Genomic DNA, 25,368 nt, shown 5'->3' on the forward strand with positions numbered 1-25,368 from the left:
GGCAAGTGTCCTGCCTGGTTGGTTGTCGCCACAAGCTACAGCTGTCCGAGAGAAGGGGACCTCAGCTGAGACAATGCCCCTGTAGGATCAGCCTGTATGCAAGCCTGTAGCACATTTTCTCAATAATGATTGACACGGGCAGACCCAGCACACGGTGGATGTGCCACCTCTCGGTTCTGGGTTCTGTAAGGATGCAGGCTGAGGGGCTGGAGAAATGGCCTCCAGAGGACCTGGGTTCAGTTCCCAGCACCCACATGTCAGCTCACAATGGTCTGTGACTCCAGTTCCAGGGGATCCGACACCGTAACAGATATATATATATATATATACACACATACACACACACACACACACACACACACACACACAAGTAAAACACCAGTGCACATTAAATGAATAAATAAATAAATAAATCTTAAAAATAAAAGGAAAAGAAAGAAAGCAGGCTGAGCAGGCCATGAGGAGCAGAATCAATAATCAGCACCCTGCCATGGCCTGTGCTTCAATTCCTGCCTTGAGTTCCTGTCCTGACTTCCCTCAGCAATGGACTTAAACTGTGAGCTGAAATAAGCATCTCTGCTTGCTGCTGCTGCTGCTGCTGGTGCTTTATCTCAGCCATAGGAACCCTAACTAAGGCACAAGGCTATCTCTGAGGAATGTAAAGAGAAGTTTACGTGTTCCATAGTAAATATGAGCAGCTGCCGGTCACTCTCAAGTTGAATTCACTTCTGCTGCTCACCAGAATGGCTTGCCAACCTAAAGGAAAAGTGCTCAGAATCAGCCGACGGGTCAGTAGTGTCTTAACTATGATGAGGCTCAAGGAAAGTTTGAAACCAAATCCCGTCAGCATATGGGATGTAGTATATTTGTTTTGTGCCTATCAAAGCACATTATTCGGGAAATACCACAGTGAGACAAGCTCGGCTTTCTGTCTACTTCGATACAAAATCACACATTAGTACAGAAGGCCGAGGAGAAGGCCAGGCTGTGGCCTGGGAAGCAGCTGTTGATCCACACCAGCTGTTGATCCACAGGAGGACCTCCAAGCTGCCCTCACTCCCTCCCTCAGCTGGGGCAGAGGGCACTGTGCCAACACATTAGCATCCCGGTTCTTGGGAATACCTTAGAGGTTAGATAACCTGCATATAACAAGACAACCTCAAACTGAAAAAAAAAAAATAAAAAAAAAAAACTTGGGTTAGTTTAATAGCATTATGTGGTTCAGAGGTGAAAGCCTGGATGGCTCCTGCATAGGACCCTAGGTCAGTACTCAGCACCTGTGTCAGAGACCCCAAACGACCTGTGACTCCAGCTCTAGGGACACACACTGCCTCCTCCGCCACTCACTCACACGCCACACACACACGTGATTAAAAATAATAAAAGTAATCTTCTTTTAAAAAGTAACTTTTAACAGATGTCTTAAAAACATTATAGATGGCTCCACACTAAGGCAGTGTAGACTCTTAAGCTGACCAGCCATCTGACACAGTCCTTTCCTGTCACTGTCATTGAAACTCCCGACAGCAGCTTGACGAGGGGGTGATTTGTTTCCTGCCCTTGGTTACTTAGGCCCAGGCGCTTGAGCAGAACAGCATGGTGGCATTAGTGTGTGTGTGTGTGTGTGTGTGTGTGTGTGTGTGTGTGTGTATGGGTTTGTATGTGTGTGGGGGGTGAGAGTGTGAGTGTAAGTGTGTGTATGAGTGTGTCAATATGAGTGTGTGTGTGTGTGTGTGTGTGTGTGTGTGTGTGTTGGGGGGGGCAGCTGTCCATATCACTGTGGATCGGAAGCAGAGGGTTTACAGAAAGTAGCCAGGGGTAATATATTCCAGGGGTCTCAAACCCCATGATCTATTTGCTCCCCTTACCGACAAACTCCCAGTCAGCTCCACCAGCTGGGGAGCAGCATTAAAACAAACACACAAACAACAACAACAACATTAAACAGGAGCCAGTGGGGACTTTTCAGATTCAAAGCATAGTACCACATTTGCTGCGTTCATTATCTCTCTCCCCCTCCCTCCCTTCCTCCCTCCCTCCCTCCCTCCCTCCCTCCCTCCCTCCCTCCCTCCCTTCCCCCTTCCTCCCTCCCCCCTCCCTCCTCCCTCTCCCCTCCACTTCTCTCTGCCACTCTCACTCCCTCTCTTCCCCCTCCCCTCTTCCCCCTCCCTCTCTTCCCCTCCCCTTTTCCTTCACCCCCACACCCCCCAACAGCCCTCCAAAGACCCTCAGTGACTTTCGCACTGTCACAGAGCTTGTGAATGGCCACCTTGGGATTGGCTTAGGGAGCCCACACATTTTCCTCACCATGTGAAAAGACTCTGAGCTGACTGCAGAGTCAAGACGTTAGAAGTGGGATATTCTGTGTGAGGTGTTCAGGCTCTTCCGGGCTTTCTCTCTGAGGTCAGTCAGCACCCTTTAGAGACCTAGAGCTTTTTTTTTTTTTTTTTTTTTTTTTTTTTTGAGCCTTGATTATATATTGATTTTTGGACAAAAATTCTAAGCTTAAGACCACGGCCTTGTTTATATGGGTCCCCCAGATTTGGAAATTTAACTATGATCACACAACCCAGAACACACCCAATCTCCTACCCGCCTAAGCTGGAAACTTAAATCTGAAATGCTTTGAAAGCCAGGTCTTCTTGAGTGCTGTCTTGATGCAGGAGGCCCAAAGTGCTATAGCTGGCCTGGTGTGACGGTGACACTCTAAGACAGGCATGCAAAAGGCAGCCCCAGCACTCACCTTCACATTGTGCATCTGGGGAGCATACGAAACCAATGAAATGTGTGCTTAAATTTGCTCCCAGGCCTCAGCCATTTCGTCACACGGGTATGCAGATACCCAGATCCGAAGAAAAGATACAAACACTCCCAGTCCCAAGTGCTTCAGGTCAACGACACCTGCCTCAGTTACTTTACTGCTGCTGTGACAACACACCACAAGCACAAGCAACGTAGGGAGGAAAGAGTTGCTTTTGGCTTGTGGTTCCGGTGGGGGAGTCCTCAATGGCAGGGAAGAGATGGCAGCAAGCAGGAGCACGAAGCTGAGCGATCACATCGCCCTCCATCAACATAGAGGGGAAGAGAGTGAACTGGAAGTGGGGTGAGGCTGTGCATTTTCAAATCCCACCCCTGGTGACATACTTCCTCCTGCAAGGCTGGAACTCTAAAGGGTCCCTCCTCCGGAAAACAGCACCACCTACTGGAGAATCAGGTGTTGAACTCTATGAGCCTGTGGGGGACATTTCACATATACTCCATTTTAAAAAGCCATTAATTATACTGCTTAGTAACTGCATTAACTACTGTGGATGGCAACAGCTTTCACACTGGCCGCTCCTGACAGCCCAGCCCCTTCCCCTGCACCTCCAGCCCCCACTGTTGCCCAGACAGTGATGGACTTCAGCGAGATTTAAGAAGTGAAACCCGAGACAAAAGTGAAAAGATCTCTGAGCCAGGAGAAAGCAAATTCCTCTCTCCTGTCTCTTTTTCATGAGTTTAAGGCTATCTGGCTGTCTCAGTAGACTGTACACCTCCTGCTTTCAGGCCAGGATGTAGGGTTTAAAAGGATGACCTTTATTTTGGGGTGTTATGTGTGCAAGGGATGTACTCAGTCAGACAAGCAGTTGCCTGTCCGGCTCTGACAGAACAGACTGTGGATAAAAGACTTTGGGGCGGGGTGGCGGTGGGATGATGCTTCTGCTCAGTAGTGCTCAGTCACACGGACAGGACTCAGCTATAGACTGTTGGGGGGAAGACTAATGTCCTAAACTATGATATCAATAGCACGCAACCGTCCACAGCATGATTAATGCAGTCATCTGAACCAAGTGTTTTCTTTGGAGTTTTCCGCGGAAAGGAATGAAGAGAACGTGGCAGTTCAGCATTCCACCATGTTTTCCGGGGCTGGGGTGTCTGGGAGGATGGAAGCCCGGGAGTGGAAACACAAGGCCATCTTCCTAAAGCCACGACAAAGCTTCACCTAGGTGCATGGAGCATCTCAACTCTTCAAAAACGCTTACTGAAAAACGTGTTTGAGGTGTTCTCCTAAGAACCGTGGTTGGCTGACCAAGCCTGTGAACTTACAGGTGGAAGCCAGGAGAGCATTTCTGCAGGAAGTGTTGAGCTCCACAGAACAGGGCCCGTTTTCTTTTTCTCTTCTGTGGTGTTCACACAGCACAGCTGCATTTCTCTGGCGAGGGATGGTTGCTAGCCGGTCTTCTCTCTTCCACGGGAGGTGACACACCAAAAGACAGGAGCAGATGGGTGGGGTTGGAATCAGAAAACCAATGCTCTCCCAGGCCTGATCAGAATAGTCCGAGTCAGAATTACTTAGGAAAGCCCAGGGCATATGGTCTCCTTGGAAGTGAAGTGTCCAAGGCTATGCCCCTGAGCAGACATTTTCCACGGTAAAGAGCTGTTGGTAGGTTCAGTAACACTATAGGTGTGGAAGACTTGCTTGGCTTTATAGCATCCACGGTGTTGGGTATGTCTACCCACTTTCCAACAAAAGCAAGGGCTCAGTAGCCTTTGGGGGACTTTGGAGACTGTACAGGCAAGGTTGTATTGAATAATAATTCACTTTATGGCCACTAGGTGGTGCTCATTCACTTCCAAATTTGCTATCGAGGCATTTTCTTCTTTTGCTTATAGTTTTGTTGAAAAGAGGGTAGACAACCAAATTATCCTCCAGCCAAGAGTCCCTGTTCCTCTACAGGTGCAAGTGTATGAGAATTTTAATGTGCTTATTCAGCCTATGAAGTAATGGGTTTACAAATTAACATACTACCTCTGTCTCTGTCTCTGTCTCTGTCTGTCTGTCTGTCTGTCTGTCTGTCTCTCTCTCTCTCTCTCTCTCTCTCTCTGTGTGTGTGTGTGTGTGTGTGTGTGTGTGTGTGTGTGTGTGTGTGTAAAATTAATTTATATTCTTCAGAAGCATTTTGTCACTTGTTTTGGACCAGTACCTAATGATTACAGCAAACATTCTCATGGTTTTACCTGGTTTCCACTGTGGATTTAAGAATCCTCTACATAAACCAGTGCAATGCTTATACCGTGAATAAGCATGGCATGTACGTGTTCCGAGGAGCACAGGGTTCTCCAGGTCTAATTGGGTCCTCAGTGTTACAGCAGACACAGGAAGTAAAACTGAGGACGCTTGAGACTGGACTCTGACTGTGGGTAGCAAGCATTTGGAGGGTGCCTCATAGAGGCTTCTTAGGGGAAGTGTGTGAAAGTTAGCTAGCAGATAGGGAGAGGAAAACCAAGCTAGGCCTAGGCAGGAGGCTTCCCGAAGGAGCAGTGAGGAGAGCTGGAGGTAAGATGGGGTTCCCTCCTAGCATCTAGCGGGTGGGCATCCTGTGTACCCTGTGCCCTACTTTTAGGACCCCTAGCCTTAGAACATAGGGGAGACGTTTTAGAAAGCTTTGAGCAATCTTAAAGCTGTTGCAAGTGGGATTAAAAGACAGGATAAGGAGAGACCCAGGCAGGAGTAGCCGAGGAGATAGTTAGCGCTGGGTGGGGCCGGGCAGCAGCGGAGCGGCTGATTCAGTGAGGTTCAGCTGCAAGTGTCTCTCCAGGGGCCAAGGCACCCCACACCTTGCATTCCAAAGCTGCAGAATGTTGTCTGCTGTGATCTCATATCCAGGTCAGAGCAGTGGGTAGACTTAAGAACCTGGGTCTTTCCTTTCCTTCCTTTCCTGGCCTCTCCTGTGTATTGGCCAGTTGCGCCTCAGAAAGTATGACGTGTTCAGTGTGGCATTGAATTTGACCTACAGGGTGGGCTGGCAATGGAGGGATCCCAACATGGGGGAGATGTGTAAAGTTCAGGTATAGTCCCTACCCAGTGGTTCTGGGTCCTTAACCTGGAGAATTCCTGCTTTGGAAGAACAAAGGGATTTGGACAGACGACGTGGTAAGTGTGGAAGGTGCCTGGGTATTTACTGATCTCTGTCCTGTACTGGATAGGAAGGACTCGGGAGTCTCATTGATCATGACACATTGATGATCATACCCAAATTACCTGTTTCTTGACTTTATCACTAACACAAAGTGGGCATAGAACTTTCCACTTACCCCGGAGTGGTCTTGATCTGCACCAGGCTGGCCAATAAGGTGTCAGAACACCCAGACTGCTAAATTCTGGGAACCCAGTGAAGGAGAAGTGGAGCCATACTCTGACCAATAGACTTGTGCTGAACGCCACTCCTCGTCCCATCTGCTGGAACATTCCAGCTGTGTCTCACCCTCTCTCCAGTTCCTCTCAGTGAGCCTGACAGGCCTCTCCCCTCACTGCAGCGGATGCTGCAAGCCTTTCTTCTTGGGGTTCATTTTCTTTGTCACAACAATCCGTTACAATGTAGAAAATGATTTAATGTGGTTTTTGCCTCCTTGCACACCTCTCAAGCTCTGTATGTGTTAGGGAGTCATCTTTACTGATACGTTCCCCAGTCCTTGGCCCACTCCCTGGTCCAGTGAAGATAATTAGAAATATCTCTTGAATGACTGAACATGTCCCTATTTAATATTCAGTGAAATACACAAAGCATGGTGTGTATTAGTTACTCAAAATGAACTCTGGATAAATGTAAAATATTCCCTAGTGGACTTTGTTGCTGTATTAACTTTAACTTGTGAGGATGTTTTCTATAATAAATTATCACAGTTTAAATTTTGGGTCCAGAGTTGGAAGACGGTGCATTATAGGACCAGGTCTGAGCCCTGTAAAAACCACCCTGAGTGGTTTTCTAGGGCAAGTTACCAATGCTGCCTTCTACATTGGTTCTCCCTGTTAAAAACAACAACAACAGGAGCAGCAAGCATTCACAAAGCTATAGCTTGGATTCAACAAATTATTGTATCATCTTTAGAAAAGGACCAGGAATATAGCAAGAACTTAATTTGCAAGTCACATTCATAGATACCTTATTTTATTTCACAATGGCATGATTGCTTATTTTGCAAATCATTTTTCAAGTTAAATTGCTTATCCAGTTTTCCCAAGAGGAAAAAAAAAACCACATTCACAAATGCACAATTTGGGTACTTTCTCATGATTTTGATTACAGTGATCACACAGATACAATGCAGTAAATACTGGGTTTATTGCGGAATATTGTACATGGGAGCCACCAGTCTTAAAGCAGGGAGTTTAGGGAGCTATGAAAGTCTCATGCAAGCCTTTTTTTCCTTTTCATTCCAGATCCCCACATCAAGGTTTCTGGGAAGAAAGATGATGTAAAAGAAGCCAAAGAAATGATCATGTCTGTCTTAGACACAAAAGTAAGTGACCGGGAGTGCTGTCAGCTGCCAGGACCCTCCATGCTGGTACCCAGGGAAAACTGGGGAAAAGAAATAGGGAAGGTTTGAACAGGCACGTTTGATTCTGCTGGTGGGAGGAAGGTAGAGGAAGGGCTTAGTTTAAATGGTTTCTATCATGCCAAGTAACTAACTAACCTATGTATATATGTTATATATGACTACATGTACAGATATATGTGTGCACATATATGCCATCTCCAGAAAGATACATTGGCCCTAGTTAGTATGGGGTCAGTAACAAAGATGATAGAAATGAGCACATTGGCTTTTCTGATGTCACGGGAGCCCTGGAGCGCGGGTGTGCGCATATGTGTGCTCAGGCCGGCCTAGATGTTTGATCCGCTGCAATACATACAAGAAACAGTAATGACAGAAACTGAACACATGCAAGCAGCACACGCTTGTTTGTGATGTTTCTTTAAACGCATCGGGAGCCCTTGCCGTGTGCCAGGCACTTTATATTGTACACTTTAGAGTAGCTAGTTTTATCCTCAAAAGTAACTCATTACAGAGATGTGAAAGACTTTGGCCAGCATCTCAAAGCTGGGAACGGGGGAGGTGATTCAAATCCTGGCTGTGGTTCTGCCCTCCCCACTTACTGCTTAGTATTTTGTTGAAACATTTCTGATCTTGTCCAGTCTTTTTTTATTACTGTATTTATTTGTGTCTCTTTTTTTAATTTTTAAGAATTAGTTACCTTGTAATTATTAAGTATTTTAGGTTTTCCCCCCCTCTCCTAGAAAAGGGGATATTCTCTTGTATTTCAAAAGTGAAAGAAGTTAAGTTTAAAAATAAAAATATTTGGGGCACAAGTCAGAAATTTATGATTTCAGAAGGTTTTTAAATTACTGATATTTTAACATCTTGAGTCTTATTGCTCAGGAATGCCGTTCACAGCCTTGAACACTCAGAAGGATTTTTACATGGATCCTCATAGCATTACATAAAATTCCTGAGCTTTAAATCCTCGGGTGTCACTTAGACCGCCACCTTTTTATTCCCCACATCTTGAGATTTTTGCATTTTCTTTAATGTAACTGAGCCTCTGTTTGGAGTTCAATTACTCAAGGCTTTGGCTGCCAGAATCGATGCATTTGAGTTCTTCTCAATTTCTCCCCCACTGTCAGCTGGAATAAGGGGCTGTTGTGTAAGGTTGGGCAGCCATGTTGACACTACTGTGCATAGGAAATCAGGCAGCCTGTATTGTCCATGCTGTGTAATCTCGATGGGGGCTTGATTTCTATTTATGGTTCCCCATCATCATAGTTCCACTATCCAACATGGCATCTTTAGTCATGTGGTCACATTTTCATCTGTCTTTCGTCATTTGAACTGTTCCACGAATAATGCCTTTAAAAGAAAAAAAAATCCTGAATAATTTGTTCTTGCAGCTGACTATATTTAATTTTCTGACAATATACTGTGGTTAAAAAACTTGTTGCCTTCTGCTGACGAATTTGTTGCAAGATGAGATTCCTTCTTAGTGAAGAAGCTGGTAGAAATCTCTTAGGCTGAGAGATTAGCCTGTTGAGAAATCTGCAGTTCCCCACAGAGTCCGTTTCTGTTAATACTAAAGTGCCGTTAAGGGCAGAGTGTGTGGCATTGTTAATGCATTGGGAAACAACCCTGCTTCTGCACAGAGCAACCGCGTCACGTTGAAGATGGATGTCTCACACACAGAGCACTCCCACGTCATTGGCAAGGGCGGCAACAACATTAAAAAGGTGATGGAAGAGACCGGCTGCCACATCCACTTTCCCGATTCCAACAGGAACAACCAGGCAGAGAAAAGCAACCAGGTGACTGTCTCTCCACACCCTTGAGGTTCAGTATGCAGATCCCTTCCGTGAAATGAGGAGTCAGAGTAATCTACTGACGGCAGACATTGTGGGTGCTGCGCTCCCCCCCACCCCAGACTGGGGTACTTTGCTGTTGCAGATCCATGATTCTCTGTTTAACCTCTAAATAGTAGAAGTCAGGGGTGGGGTAGTCTCAAAATAAAGAGCATGATGAGGAACTGAGAGAATCTCTCAGGCTTATCTCGTCCCAGCAGCCTTGTCCAGTGCATGGATTCTGTCCACACAGTGGCAGAAGTGATCCTGCAGGTCACCTTCTAAGAGGCAATGCGTAGGTGCCCTGCCTCCTCACACTGGCAGGATTACAGCCATTTGCTTGGACGTACTCCTGGGGCTGCTTCACTTTGGAAGTCACGGGTCCACACGCAAGCACTCCCGGTCCTTGAAGACTGCGAACTACTGCTGTGTTATTTAGATATGTCCTCTCGTCTTAGTTAATCTCATAGTGGGAATCTGTCAGCTCGGAGGGTGAGTCGGGGAGTGATTTTGTGCTGGAATCTCTATGAGGCCAGGTCAAAAGCCTTGATGAGAGGCCCAGGCATTATTCAGAATACCTGACAGTGGCTGTGACATACGGTGGAACTCGGTTCTCCCACCCAGCATAAGACTAATGCTTTCATGGATGGGTCATTGAGGCCCAGGGATCTATGGAGAAAGCTGGAGAGGCAGATACTTAAGGCTGTGATTATTTGCCCGCTGATTGGAGGAAGAAGGTGATGGCTAAGAGCCTAATGCATCCATGTCATTGCTGCTAATATGGAACTGACACAGAGCTTAGACAAAAGGGGGAGAGTGCTGTGGACAAAAATAATGATGATAATGGGGTCAGAATGGTTTCCTGGGAGCTACTGGCTGTGGTCAAGTCCAAGAGGTGACATAGACCAATGGCCAGTCATCGCTGGAGGAGGGTCTTATCAAAATCAGATTCTGGTTTGATGCGTCTCAGTTCCGCTGAGGTTTTTTGTCATGAGCCCCAGGGCTCCCGTGTTGAGTAGCAAGGGTGTGGCTGCCTAGGAAGGCCGAGGCGGGCTTGAGTGGTGGAGTGAGCCTGGCTCTCTTATTTTGCAGGTGTCTATAGCAGGACAGCCAGCAGGAGTAGAATCTGCCCGCACGAGGATTCGGGTAACCGCGCTGACCTTTGGGATTGTTCATGCATGCCCACCACATTTGCACAATGAGGGGCGGAAATAGCATCATCGCCATTTAGTAACCAAGTCCCATTTTCAGTCAGGAGGAGACGGTGGGACAGGGTACCTTCACGAGCACTCTGGCTTCTGTTGGCTGGTCCCTGTGGGAGGCATTTCAAGTCAGTATTTAGACCACAGCATCCTCTGTTTATTTACAAGTGCTTCTCGATTGGGGACTTTCTGGAAATGTTCTGGCTTTCGCCTGTCTCTGATCCGATAGAGGCCTGATGAAGAGTATCATAGGCCCAAGGCTCCTTCCGTTAGGAATGGTAGCACGATGCACTGGATCTTGGCCCTCCCATGAAGACATTCAAGTCTCAGGACCCATCTTTAGAAAAGAGCAAATGTGTTCCCCTCCCCGAAAACACCAGGCTTTTTTTTTTCACTGTCGCTTTGGGTCCTCTCAGGAGCTGCTTCCTTTGGTGCTGATGTTTGAGTTACCGATTGCTGGGATTCTCCAACCAGTCCCGGATCCTAACACCCCCTCCATCCAGCGCATCTCACAGACGTACAGCATTTCTGTGTCGTTCAAGCAGAGGTCTCGAATGTATGGTGCTACTGTCATAGTACGAGGGTCTCAGAATAACACTAATGCTGTGAAGGTGGGTGGTTTAACGTGATGGAAAGACACAGATCATGCAAGTTTTCTTTTTATTGTTGTTTTGGTTTTTTGAGACAGAGTTTCCTATGCTGATCTTAAATTCACAATTCTCCTGCCTCAGCCTCCCAGCTGCTGGGATTATAGATAGGCCTATGCCACCACACCCAGTAGAAGTTTTGTGCTTATGATTAGTAGACTAATTGGTTTCCAGAATTTTCCTTTGTGCTGCTTGTGGGCTCATAGAACATGCTACTGATGTTCCCATAGTTGTTGGAGGTACAATAGACACTTTGCCCATATGGGGGTGGTTGTATTTGATGGGATTACTGCGCCTGCCCCCCACAGTCTGCCCTTCTCTGCCAGGAAGGAACAGCCATGCTATTGGAACACCTCGCGGGAAGCTTGGCATCTGCCATCCCCGTGAGCACACAACTGGACATCGCGGCCCAGCATCACCTCTTCATGATGGGCCGGAACGGGAGCAACGTCAAACATATCATGCAGAGAACAGGGGCACAGATCCACTTTCCTGACCCCAGCAACCCACAGAAGAAATCCACCGTCTACCTCCAGGGCACCATCGAGTCTGTCTGTCTGGCAAGGCAGTATCTCATGGTAAGGCTGCTTCAGTCAGCTTTGTGATGCTTTCCTTTGACGTCCTGGCATACCACGGGGTTCCACACTGACCCCCGCAAATCTGCTATTTAAGGAAGCAGTTTTGAGGTCCAGCCCGACAGGAAACATTCCCGGTAAAAGGAAATAAACAGGAGAAAAAGGGCCATTGTGCCTCCACAGGTCCAATTCCTTTGCATAGGGAAGCAATTTTCTTATATTTTTCTTAACTTAGACTAAACACAGACGAGATTTGAAATGAGTGTACTTTGTGGTGTGGGTGGGAGGCGACTATTTACATCTGACATGGGGTACCGGTGTGCCGTTTGAACCCTCAGTGGAAAACTGAAAATACTGTTTAAAGGTCATCTTCAAAGGCTGAGGGGATGGCCCCGGTTGGCAAAGTGCTTTCCACACGAGCCATGAAGATCCCTAGTGCTCACTTGAGCAGGCAAGGCTGGAGTCTCATGTCTGTAATCCCAGGACTAGAGAGGCAAAGACAAGTGGAGTCCTGTGGATTGCCGGTCAGTCAGTGTCACCTAATCTGTGAGGTCTAGACTCCTAAAGAGACACCGTCTCAGTAAGAATAATAAGAAGAAGGTGGAAAGTAAACAGTAAAGGAAAACAGCTGCCCATGACCTCTGGCCATCACATTACACCCACACATACGTAAAAACTTGACCTTTGGCGATCGGAAACATTTGCATACTTAATAAATTTCCTGTACAAATAAAATGGCGAATTCACTCATGAATTTGAATGCTACAAAAGCAAAGCATCAGTTACGTCATTCAAAAGCACTCCAGTGTATGGCATCTCTCTCCTTCCCGAGTTGATTGGAGACCCCAGCGTGTGTCGGTTGCTGTGTAGTAACAGCAGACAGCTGTATTGCTGGGCTGGCGGAGACTCTTATAAACAGCCGGCACTCTTGTGCAAGTCGATGCTTGGCCTTTAGTGACATTTGAGTCAGGAAGCATCAGGTGTGACCTATTAACTTGCGGAATTGGTCTTTTTAAAAAGTCAGAAAACCCAGCTTTGTATACTGTTGATTCCATCCCCCCCCCCCCCCCCCCCCCCGACAGATGAAACTTCCGAGAGTCAGCCAGGCCAATGTGAGATTTAAAGATTCACCTTTTGTGACTGTTGGGTTTTGCCGTCTTGTTTATTGGGTTGTATCGTCGTCGTTAGCGCACTAGCCGTGGGGCATACTTACAAATCGGGACTGCCACAGTTAATCTTCAGAGTGTCTTCTTTTCCCAGGGTCCTTAGGTGTCATTTTTAAGCTCAAAATGCTTGACAAAAAGTTCACATATTCATATTCCTACTTTGGCCACACCTGCCAAAAATAGAAAAGTATTTTGAAAGGCACTTTTAAGCTCAAAATGCTTGACAAAAAGTTCACATATTCATATTCCTACTTTGGCCACACCTGCCAAAAATAGAAAAGTATTTTGAAAGGCACTAGTAACCGATATTGAAAGAAGGGAGAAAGAAATTCAAAGGTTTTAAGGACCTTTTTTTTACTATCTATACAAAAGTCACTTTTATTCATAAGTGAAAGGGCACAACCTACTCCATTTTGATCACAGTGTGTTCAATGTTGTTTTCTGATGCATGTGAACACAATCCAGCAACCAAGGGCTTGAGCTGAGCAGCATTCTGTGCAAGAGGAAGAGGAGTTGTATGGCACCTGGCTGTGGCGATGAGGGCCAGGAAGAGAAGAGCAAAGAAAGCCAAAGCTAGCTTCTGTAGTGGGAAGCAAAAGGATTGGAGGTCGGGGCAGTGGTTCACTGCTCATGCTGGGAAGGGTGGATACAGCTTTTGCTTCCTTAGAAGGAGCAGTTAAGAAACCTCTGAGTGAGGTACAGACTCTATCTGAAGGACATTGAGAGTAGGCCCTGGCCTGGAGGTAGAGAAGGATCCCAGCCATGCAGATCTGTGGTGCGATAGGCCAGGCTGGGCCACAGTGGAGGTCGTTAATCAGCAGTTGAGTTCTCCTCATTCAGGATGCAGTGACATGGCTCCCCTAAGTCCCTGTGCAAGGGAGGGCACATGATTTGAACCTCAGAGTGGCGAAGAGTGGTTTTTTTGTATATAACTGAATATAACTATATATAACTGAATATAACTGAAGTCAGACAGTGAAGGATTTTTCCAAAGTAAACATTAGACTAAAAAAATAAATTTATGCCAAACCCATGAGCTGAACACCCACAGTTTCAGTCCCCCAGACAGCCTCCTGCCCCTCACCTTGGTCCCACCCCATCCATCCTTGTTGTGAAGATGTGAATGTCACTTAGTTTTCATACTCGATGGTGTATTATTTATAGCTCTGCTCAGGTACCGGGTGCCATGGGACTGGCTCCTGAGATTCCTGCTGTCTTTTCTAGGGGTGTCTTCCTCTTGTGCTGATGTTCGATATGAAGGAAGAAATCGAAGTGGACCCACAGTTCATTGCACAGTTGATGGAGCAACTCGATGTCTTTATCAGTATTAAACCAAAGCCCAAACAGCCAAGCAAGGTCGGTTCGGAGTCTGCGCGCAGTGACGCGTCTGTAACGCTGTTCTCTATGCACGTTGGCTGTTCATTTACAGGGAACTAATTTCTAATATGCATGTTAGTGTATAACAACAGTATACGTTCGTAACAGTGGCCTCTATGATCTACCACCGTTTTCTTCTTTTGTTTATTTTTTTTTTTTTTGGAGTCCATTTTCAGTAACCATTATTTTTCCATAATTACATGAAAAAGAAGCATCTTTTTTCTTACTTTGTGATTTTTACAAGAACTCAACCAAACCAATTGATAAACAGGCTAATAAAATGAACAGACCGTTCTCAAAAAATGATGCACAAATGGCTAGCAAACATACAATGTTCAGCCTCAATAGCCATCAGAGAAATGCAAATTTAAACTACATGAAGATCCCATCTCACCCAGTCAGAGGGGCAGTCAGCCAGAAAATGACTAAGAGCAAATACTGGTGGGGAGGTGGACAAAAGGGAGAGCTTTCACACTGATGGGGGGAATATGTAAACTAGTCAGGCCGTTGTGGAAATCAACACTAAAGTTCATCAGAAAGCCACAATAGACCTACCATATGAATGAGATATACCCTCCCGGGTATTTATCAGAAGGATTCTTTATTTACAATCAAAGCTAGCTACAGGCTTTATTTAGTTGCTAGGGAACGGCTAAGGTGATTTATGTGGTGTGTGTGTGTGTGTGTGTGTGTGTACACCTATTCAAATCAACTCATAGAACACTTCCAGAACTTACTGTATGCCAGCCACTGTGCTCCCTAGCAGAAGAGTTGCCTTTTCTGTTCTGTTCTTTCCTTGAATAAAGGCCACGAGTAATGAAAATGCTCAGTTTACTTAGCACTTTCTCTGTCCCGTGCTGTAGAGATTTGGTGATGACATGGACGGTAAAGGTGCAGTGAGAGAAATCGGATATCAGGTGCCCGCAGAAGGCGAGGAGGGAGGAGCGTCCATTCATTAGTGTTGTGAACGCTGTGGCAGCTCCTTTGCAGAGCAGCCTGGGACCCTGTGATGGTGCTGCTGGCTGTTGCTCTCTGTCAGCCTTTGTGCTGCTGCTGCTGCTGCTGCGCGGGCTGAGCAGGGACGAAAACTCCCAGCCGGGAATGACATGTTAGGTGGCAGTGTTGACATGCTAACATTTTCTAAATCACAAAGCGTCGGCTGATGTGGAGTTTGGGGACACCCCAAATTCACCACTAGGAACACTAGGAAGGAAAGTAGGATTAGGAAATAATCTAGGGGCATGTTAGCAAAAGTCACAAAAATGTCTTTGTTTCAGGTAATCACAATGGTATATTAATCCTGGTTGTTGTTTTTTTTTTTTTTTTAATCTTTAAAAACTTAAAAGATGTGTAAACTATTCCTATGGGAAGTTTCGAAGTTCGTGGAATATTTTGAAGAAAAATTCCAAACAGCTGAACATTTTTATTAAATGCTAGTTTGCATTGCTTTATGAAGTCTAGTGAACGGAATTTGACACTGTACAGTTGGGCATTACAGAAATGTAGATGCCTTGCCTTAGTGCACAGGAGTGTATCACTGGGCAAAAACAAACCAGCAAACATCTTAATCTGTTTGGGCTGCTGTAGCAATGCCAAAGATGAGGCTGCCATAGATGAGGGAAGTCAGGAATCAAGGAGGAGGCTGGCGAGCACAAGATTCAGGCCAGAGCAGGCTTGGTGTCAAGTTAGGACCTGGGTCCCCATTCACATAGAGTGCTGTCTCACATAGAAAGGCTCTCTTCCTCTTCCCTCCCCCCTTCTCTTTCTAATTCTATTCGTTTTTTGTGTGTGTTCACATGTGGGAGTGTGTACACACATACATGCATGTGGATATGTGTGTGTGTATGGGTGTGTGTGCATGCATGAGTGTACGTGTGTGTGTGTGTGTGTGTGTGTGTGTGTGTGTGTCCACATCCACATATGAAAGCCAGAGAGGGATGTGCAGATGGACTCTGGGGTCAGAGAGCCCTAACTTACTAAGATAAATAAATCTGCCTAACTTTCCATTTTAAACTTCTAAGCCACAGATATCATCTTTTGGGTAGAATGGTTTGTGTGTGTCTTGCTTGTGATTTCTACATGAGTAAATGCAGTACTTTCTGTGCAACTGGGGGGAAATCAGCCACACCTTCTCTCAGGAAAAACCCTAAAAGAAAAGCTAGCCCAGATTCTGAGTGAGTGGAATGGAGTGAGTTCAGAGTTTGCAAACAGGCCATTGGTTTGGGACATTATGGAGCCTCCTGCTTGACTAACTTAACTACAGCCACCGTCAGTAGCAGACCCAGAGAAGGGTTTGTCCGTGCAAGGACAGGTGTGAGGATTCCAAGAGCTCAGGAGAAAATGAGCATATGTCAGGCCGGACAGACTGCTCAGTGGCTGGATTCTAACTACCATTTTAACTGCTTTCTTAGTCAAGTTTTCCTTACTGCCACTGTGTGAGTGTGTGGATGTATATATAATTATAGACGTTTAAAATGTAGTCAGTTATATTAGAGAGATTATATATGTATATATAACATATATATGTGCATATGCAGGCAGTAAGGAAAAATACACACCCCTGCACACGACACATATCACATGGTTTGCCATCGATGTGTTCTCACCGAGGGTCGGGGTGCCTGGAGATGTGTTAGCTAACCATCAGACCATGATGTCAGAAACGAGCGACTGTTACTCTGCAGTCTGTATGTGGGAATGGGTTTGTGATTTGGCTTCTGCAGGTAATGGGGGGCGGGGGGGGGAGGCTTCAGTATGAAGGCCAGAGGCTGTGTAGTAGGACAGGGCTTTGACACCAAGAATTTACTAAATCTCTAAGCATCTCTGGATAGGAATCCCCACCCCCAAAAGGTTGGATGGGAACTGGAACCTTCAAGTTGCCTGGAACAGTACACACACACACACACACACACAGAGTAGGTGGATGCTGCCTGCAACAGTGCATACATACACACACACACACACACACACACACACACACACACACACACAGAGTAGGTGGATGCTGCCTGCAACAGTGCATACATACACACACACACACACACACACACACACACACACATACACACACACAGTAGGTGGATGCTGCCTGCAACAGTGCGTACATGTACACACACACACATACACACACACACACACACACACACACACAGAGTAGGTGGTAACTAACATTTTACAGCTCTGCCAGGAGCGGCAGAGGCTGATTGAAGGTGGTCCTCCCCCTCCCGTGGACTCCTCATTTGCATCTTCATTACCCCCTCCATTCATTGTATACTACCCCGTGTCACCTTTTTTTTCCCCATTATGTGTTTTCATAGTCTGTGATTGTGAAAAGTGTTGAGCGAAATGCCTTAAATATGTATGAAGCAAGGAAATGTCTCCTCGGACTTGAAAGCAGTGGGGTTTCCATAGCAACCAGTCTCTCCCCAGCATCGTGCCCTGCCGGCCTGGCATGTCCCAGCCTGGATATCTTAGCTTCGGCAGGCCTTGGACTCACTGGACTAGGTATAAAGTTTATTATTACCACTGGGGAAATGCTTATCTGGTTCCCTTCCTTTCTACCATTGTGCTGTCTAAATGCTGTTTTCTTCTTTGAGCCCCAGGGCGGGGTGAAGAGCAACAGGACCTGATTCGTAATCTGGTTTTGTTGTTGTGAGGCTCTGTGGATTTGGGCTGCCCAGATTCTCCCTGTGTTGGCATAAATAACCCCAGGCTGACTGCTTTTATTTTCAGTGGCTCTGTTTGTTCTTCTAAATTAAGAATGCCACCGAGATTGAAGGGAGTGGGGCTGACGCTGATGTATGTGTTTGTTCTCTCTGGCTTTGCAGTATTGCCCTCCCTCCCTGGAGATAAAGATGATCCAGTTTGTTCCAAAAAGTAATTGCAGATCTGGAGGGCAGCTGGAGAAAGGGAGGGGAGAGCCCCTGAACCCACCCCCAGGGTTAGGCTTGATAAGCCCAAGGTCACTAAGGAGAGCAAGCGTGGCTCATACCTTAACTCACAGTGTTAGGTTGTTAGGAAAGCAGAGTCCTTGCTGTTCATGACACAGTGTCCTCATGTAGGGGTGGGCTTTCTCACAGGCTGACCAGGAGCTCTGCTACCGTTAGACCAGGCTCACCATTTTCATCCTTGTGCCCCGAATGCCTTCATATAAAAATCAAGTACAGTAGGCCAGCCCATCTTTCTGCTTCATTCAGAGTAGATGGCAGGGAAAAAAAAGTTTCAGCAGATCTTTTAATTTTTTTCCCCTTTTTCCTTTAAAATATATAGTATGATGGGCTGTGTTATCGCTCAGTGGTAGAGTGGACATATACGGACCTAGGTTTGTCCCCAACACTGGAGATAATGTGTGTGTAACTCGTTGGGGCTCCAAATTGCCATACTTGAGCACCACTACAGTAATGCAGGTTCTTCGCTGACCAAAGCTATCTCCTCCACACGGACCTGAACAGTCACAGCTGTACAGTGATGCTGTGGACCAGGACATGCCAGAGAACTTAGTATGACCCAACTCCGTTGTGTTCCAGTTGAGGAACTGGGAGGAGAGGCAGAGTTCCCGAGTGGAGGAGAGCATCTCTTGATTTGTCCATCCAACTCCTGTAACACTGGTGCCTGTGAACTTCCGGAAACACAGAGAAATGAACATTTTTAGACTAGAGATCCCAAAATTCCCAAAAAGGAATCTCATTAGTTATAGCAAGCATGGGATGCTCGAAACATAAATCAAAGCCAGCCCATTTCCTGGGCAAGCTTCAGTCATTGGATGGGAGCCCGAAGAAGTCAGCGTGTGTTCAGACATGCAGAGAACCATCTGGTAGTGCATCCTCTTTCCTAAGTACCAGACAGTCAGTCTGCCACAGGAACGGCGTCCCTAGGCATTGCCAGGTGTGAACGCTTGGAAAGGGATTTGTTGGGAAGCTGATAACAAGTGAGTCACTTGGAGAAACAAAAAAAAAAGAGCTTTTTCTTAACAGAGGTTCGTCCATCCGGGCGTGTCAGCAAGTCTAGTAGTACTCAGTGCGCCTGACTGCTGCTGTGTTAGCTTGGGCACATCTGTCTCCTCATTCTCATGGCATCTATTAAATGGGCATCTATTGTCTATCTGAGGATGAGCTAATTCCTATGATGGAGTTGTGAAAAGAGACATTTCACAGGAATATCTGAAATAACATCTTTGAAGGAAAGCCTGTTGCCTGTATTTGACAGACTAGAAAGTGTCAGGTTTTATCGGTGCCCGTTCCAAAAGACAGTATGAACGTCTTCCCCTGTTTCAGAATCTTGAACTTAGGTGCCGACTTGACTCTCACTCCTTACAGGTTTGTTGGGGCCCACCACCTTGTCGCTCAACACTTCAACCACCCCAAACTCACTCCTGAATGCTCTCAACAGTTCCGTCAGTCCTTTGCAAAGTTCAAGTTCTGGTACCCCGAGCCCTACACTGTGGGCACCCTCCATCGCTAATACTGCAAGTGCCACAGGTTAGTGTCACTCAAGTATAATCAAGAGCTGTGCATTCTTAGATTCTGCCTGGTTTGTGGTTTTTTGTTTGTTTTTTTTTAAATAGAATTTACAAAGGATTCCATTTCTTCAAAGCATCCTCTTGCCCAAAGGAAATCTCCCGCTGTGTAAATTAGTTAAAATGGAGCTCAGAAAAGCCAAGAGCTTTTCATGCAAGCAGCACCTCATCCGCACAGGTGATAAACAGGTTAGGAAAAGCAGCTGGATGCTCAGGGGACAATGGCCAAGGCACATGAGGGTTACAAACAGAGCTCCACCCGGAGGAGCTCTTTCATAATCACGGGCTCGGGTTCAGCTTTCTTCACCTGTGCTGTGAGGGGTCTGGAACAAATAGAGTGAGAAGTGGTATCTCATTTTAACAGGGTTTTATTTAAAGAAAATGGTCGTGTGTGTGTGTGTGTGTGTGTGTGTGTGTGTGTGTGTGTGTATGCCGAGGTGCACATGTGGCGGCCAGTCAGTTCCCTCCTTCCAGCATATGGGTCCCAGGTTTCAAACTCAGGTCATCAAACTTGGAAGCAAGGGCCCTTACCCACTCACCAGCCTCCATTTATGATTTTTTTTAAAAGATTTATTTGTTTATTATGTATACAGTGTTCTACCTGCATGCATGTCTGCATGCCAGAAGAGGGTATCCAATCTCATTATAGATGGTTGTGAGCCACCATGTGTTGCTGGGAATTGAACTCAGGACCTCTGGAAGAGCAGCCAGTGCTCTTAACCACTGAGCCCTCTTTCTAGCCTCCGTTTATGATTTTTATAGTAATGTTAAATCTATTTACAGAGATGTTGTTATTCTTAAATTCACAGAGAAAGGAATTTCTCGTGTTATCAAATACAACAGTCTCTACTAGGTTGTCTCACATTGTCTTTCCAAACCATCACAGGTTTCTCTGCTATACCACACCTTATGATTCCATCCACTGCCCAGGCCACGTTAACCAATATCTTGTTGTCTGGAGTGCCCACCTACGGGCACACAGCCCCGTCTCCTCCACCTGGCTTGACTCCCGTTGATGTCCATATCAACGGCATGCAGGGAGAAGGCAAGAACATCTCCGCTTCTTTGAATGGACACGTGCAGGTAATGCCTTCCTGGGAGGTGGGGTGGTCTGTGCTTTGGGCAAGAAAGGAGCTACTTGAATTTTTTTTTAAAATGTGTGTTCACTGGTGTTATTTCTAAATGGTGCTTTTATTTTATTTATGATTTCAGCCTCCAAACATGAAATACGGTGCACTGTCCACTCCGTCGCTTGGGGAAAAAGTGCTGAGCACCAACCATGGTGATCCATCCATGCAGACGGCTGGGCCTGAACAGGCTTCTCCCAAGTCAAACTCTGTGGAAGGTTAGAATTTTCCTCCTCAGACAAGCTTGTAGCTTGGATAAAGGGACACACACCCCTCTGGGGGTGGGGGGGGGTGGGGGGGGCAGGAAGACTGCATAGGTTCTGAATTGTTTTCATTCACCAGTGCCTACCTTAACTATGCAGAGTCAATGTCTTGCCTGAAATTCCAAAGAACGTAGCAAAAGATGAACTGAAAGGCATTTTCCACAGAAATACCACTGTTCCATTATTGTGTAATATGAAAACATCAGCTCGATCAGTGTTTGCATATGAGTTCACCCCAACAATCTTGAAGAAACATGATTTGGGGTGTAGTTCATTGGAAGAGCATTGAAAAAGGAAGACGAGAAACACAAGGGTCCCACCAATGTTTATATGCAAATATAGATCTCCCCTTCTGTCCCAACAGCCTTCATGGCACACAAGAGCCCCACTAATGTTCATATGTAAATACATATTCTGCTTACTCCAAATGGTCTTCAGGAAACACCAGGGTCTTCCCTTCAGGTTGCATCCTGGAGACCGCCCGAGTTTGCGGAGGTGTGCCCTCCTTGCCACTGAGAGCACTGTCAGGACTCTGGAATTGGCTCTCCATAGAGACAGGACTTTGGTTTTCTCCATGGCAGATGAAGATGACCTTTCGATTTTTCTCCTCTCCCCGTCACTCCACCCCCTCTGCAGGCTGCGATGATGCCTTTGTGGAAGTGGGCATGCCTCGAAGTCCTTCCCATTCTGGGAATGCTGGTGACCTGAAGCAGATGCTGGGTCCCTCCAAGGTCTCCTGTGCCAAGCGACAGACGGTTGAGCTACTGCAAGGCACGAAGAACTCACACCTCCAGTATGTATGCTCATCTTCCTGGGAGGAAATGGTGGAAGGAGAATTTGTTTTGAGCTCAGTGGTTAAGACTAACTCAAGTCAGGCTAGATCTTATGGTGGGCTCTTCCATTCCCTCTCCTAATAAGATTTTAAAAACTCAATGAGTAACCTCTGTTTTCACCATTGTCCATCTTTATAATCTTCCCTCACTTAGTGATTGGCTTTCCAACGGTGTCCTCAAAACAATCCTTCTTGCTCTGAAACTTAGAGCAGTCTCTCTGCTATTCAGCCATGAGTAGGGGCAATTTTTAGGCTCTGACTTTTGCATTAGACAGTGTCCAGCAGTGAAGCCACCTTAGCTGGTGTGGAGGGGGGATTCTTAGGCTGTAGTTCCCTCCTATCCAGTGCAGGACACGGCAAACCTTTAAACTTTGTGATCAGCCTGTGAGTTTTATTAGCTAGAACTCCTCCTTGCACAGGGGTTATCATTATGCTATCCTTAGATTGCCTTATTTTTTGGTCCTCTCTCAGGGGAAAGGGTCTCTCACCTGCCCAGCTAGTTGAATTCCTCTTCTGTCTTCTTAGTTCCTTGGTTGTCTTTATGGAGTGTCTTTATAGAAAGATCAACACACACATACACACACACACACACACTCACACACACACACTCACACACACACACACACACACACACACACACTCACACACACACACACACACACACAGAGTTATATTATACTATATATATCCTTACTTCCTCCATTTCTTGCTAAAGCCACTTTATTCCACCCTGGACTCATTCCACTCAGTTCTGCTTTACCCATTTGTCCTTCGTGGGAACTAATTCCCCAAATGGCCACTCTCCAGGGTGTGTTCCTCAGGTGCTGTGCTTCCTGCTGACTGTTGAACCTTTAAAAACACAAGCCCTCCCCTTTGTCTTCAGTGCCTTTCGATCCTTTTCCTTCTCTGCCGCCTGGATGACGCCCTGGCCTCCAGCACTGCCTCCTGCCACCTTCTCCCGCCAGTGTGGCCCCTTATTTAGCTTTCCTGACTCTCTTTAAAGTTGGACTCACCCTGTCACACGGTGGCTTCCACTGTCCCTGTGACTCGATCCTGGGTCCCTTGCCTTTTGCTCGCTCTGCTCTGAGTTGCTGCTCTCCTGGCCTTTGGCCCCAGTGAACCGGAAAAGCACCTTCATTTCCGGTTCACGTGTCTTCAGGGAGCCTCTGTCAACATCTGTCAGGCGGAGCCTCTTGCTCACGTCTCGTCTTCTGACATGGGAACTGAAGAGGTGGTTGGTTGCAATTGAACAAAACAGCACATGTTTTGGCTTCAGGTACATCCTGATGCATCATGGGCTCTCACTCAGGTATCTAGTCCGTTATAAGCATCACGTGGCCCTCTGCTCATTCCCTAAACAAGCTTCGGGAATATGTCTTACTGGCTCCTTTCCTTCATAACCAGTATCACATGTATTTTACCTGTGGGATTTTTGCCATCTGTCTGTCTACCTTCAGGCTTACCCGGGCTGTGCTCAAATTTTGCATGAGTCCTTGGTATCTGGCGGATACCAAACATCACAAATCTCTGTACATCTGTTCCCTGTGTGCCACAAGCCGAATACCATGTGTACTCCCTATAATGCGGGTGCCTATATATGGCAAAACAGTTTTCACCTCTGGCTCGAGACCCAGAGTCACCCTCGAGCAGTGACCTTGGACAAGGTCCTTCCTCCTGTGTCCGGTGGGATGACAGCGTCCCCTTTGTCTCCGTGCGGCTGCGTCACGGCATTGCCCTGAGGTGACAGCAGGTGATGGCAGAAGCACACACAGTGGACACACACACGGGAAACGTGCGGCGTGTCCGTGTGTGAGGTGGGGCAGTGAATTCCCAACTCTCTTTCACAGCAGCACTGACAGACTGCTCTCAGACCCTGAACTGAGTGCCGCAGAAAGTCCCCTCGCCGACAAGAAGGCTCCGGGGAGCGAGCGTGCTGCTGAGAGGGCAGCGGCCCAGCAAAACTCGGAAAGGGCCCGCCTGGCCTCCCAGGCTCCCTATGTCCACATGCAGGTAATGCAGGCGCTGTGGTAATGCAGGTGCTGCAACTGCAGTCACCCAAGGGCAGGGCGCTGGGCTGGGCATGCAGGAAGCAGGGGGCAGATGTTAGCCTGTCCTCCTGCACCCTGGTCGGCGGGAAACTCAAATAGATACGCAGGAGTTTGGGTTGGGTTTGCTATGAACATTAATGATGAAGTGCAAGATTTAGATGAAGTAAAAGCGGTGATCTGTGTGGCTGTATCTTAAGCGGATGATGTCGTATGGGTTACCTCAAGCTTTATAGGCATGTAAGAGATGGTCTTTCTCTTGGATAAGCAGATCTCGTTTTCTTCTGTCTTAGAACCAGAGATAATAGACTCGGTGCTGTTTCAAAATGGCTATGAAAAGAGCCAGTGTGCAATTTGAATTCTTTGGAGGACGATACAGGATGGCGACAACTGTGTGGTGTGGATGTTCGTGATAGCTTCAGACAGCTTCCTCAGCCAGCCCTGGCATACCACTACTTTCATAGCGTGACTTAGAGCAGCTCACTAAGCATGAGAGTCAGTATCTCAGCTTCATGTAGAGGTGTATGAGAGGCAAGGATTGGCGCTCCTCAGGGTCACACACACCCATGAACGTTTTACTTTCTGCACCAGCGTGACTGGGAAAGAGCATCCACCTTGTAATGAATTCTCTCTCTCTTCATCCCTGCCACCTCCACAAACTTCACAAAACCCTAGAAATCTAAACAAAACAAAAAGAACTACCATGTTAACGCATGCAACTGAATGACACTACTTTTATTTCAGTGTGAAGTAAAATTCAATCCTCCTTGTTTTTATTTTATTTTTTTAATCCTTTGCATTTGAACAATTCCATGAGTCTTGAAGTGGATAGAATTCATAGCTTTCATAATTCATCAGTACTTAAAAAAAAAAAAATACCAGGTTCCCTTTATGACCCCTGTGGTTTTGTGTATCTCATGGTTGCCCTCCTTTTGCCTACCAGCTTTGGGTCCTCGTGAACAAGTTCCGAGGTTTTTTTTTTCTTGTAGGTCGGATGACAGTGTTCTCACTGGTGACTCTAACTAGATGTGTTAATGCCATCAGTGGGCAGCTGGCTCCAAAGTCAGGCAATCTAGGAGAGTCGCTAGAGAGCTTTGACGCGAGACACACCGAAGACCTGTCTCATTCGGTGACTGAAGATAGTGCCCGCCTCTTCGCCACCCTGGCAGAGTGGTCTCTCTAGCACTCTTTTCACTCATCTCTCTTCCTCAGGCCTCCAGAGACTGCCGGCTGTGTAGGCTCCAGATGAGCTCTGACATGCTGTTGTCTTCTTCACAGAGACAGCCCTGGCTTTAAGTAGAGTTCATTTTTCCCCACTCTTGCCCCTGGAAGTTAAAGTTGATTTTTAACTCCCAGTGCAATTTTAAGCTGCCCCCAAATACCATAAAACAGCGTCGCCTAAAACCCAGGCTCTCTGAGGTACCGCCGTGTTCTTTGTGCTACTGCGTGTGCTGGGTTGCCGCTGTT

The 25,368-nt window shown here is 46.6% G+C and overlaps 1 protein-coding gene across 3 annotated transcripts in view; it reads left to right on the top strand.

Moving 5' to 3' along the window:
• Bicc1 (BicC family RNA binding protein 1) overlaps window positions 1-25,368 on the top strand; it is a 240,317-nt gene that overhangs the window by 194,148 nt on the left and 20,801 nt on the right. For 2 of the 3 annotated variants that reach the window (XM_028877260.2, XM_028877262.1), the window contains exons 4-15: window positions 7,202-7,281; window positions 8,961-9,119; window positions 10,245-10,298; window positions 10,771-10,965; window positions 11,328-11,579; window positions 13,967-14,098; window positions 17,437-17,623; window positions 19,435-19,596; window positions 20,521-20,717; window positions 20,847-20,979; window positions 21,661-21,817; window positions 23,704-23,866. In XM_028877260.2, coding sequence (XP_028733093.1) covers window positions 7,202-7,281; window positions 8,961-9,119; window positions 10,245-10,298; window positions 10,771-10,965; window positions 11,328-11,579; window positions 13,967-14,098; window positions 17,437-17,623; window positions 19,435-19,596; window positions 20,521-20,717; window positions 20,847-20,979; window positions 21,661-21,817; window positions 23,704-23,866 — 1,871 coding nt within the window. The remainder of the gene's footprint in view (window positions 1-7,201; window positions 7,282-8,960; window positions 9,120-10,244; window positions 10,299-10,770; window positions 10,966-11,327; window positions 11,580-13,966; window positions 14,099-17,436; window positions 17,624-19,434; window positions 19,597-20,520; window positions 20,718-20,846; window positions 20,980-21,660; window positions 21,818-23,703; window positions 23,867-25,368) is intronic. The other variant, XM_028877261.2, reaches the window with a different exon arrangement.

Source organism: Peromyscus leucopus, chromosome 16_21, assembly GCF_004664715.2.
Source record: "Peromyscus leucopus breed LL Stock chromosome 16_21, UCI_PerLeu_2.1, whole genome shotgun sequence".
NCBI lineage: Eukaryota > Metazoa > Chordata > Mammalia > Rodentia > Cricetidae > Peromyscus > Peromyscus leucopus.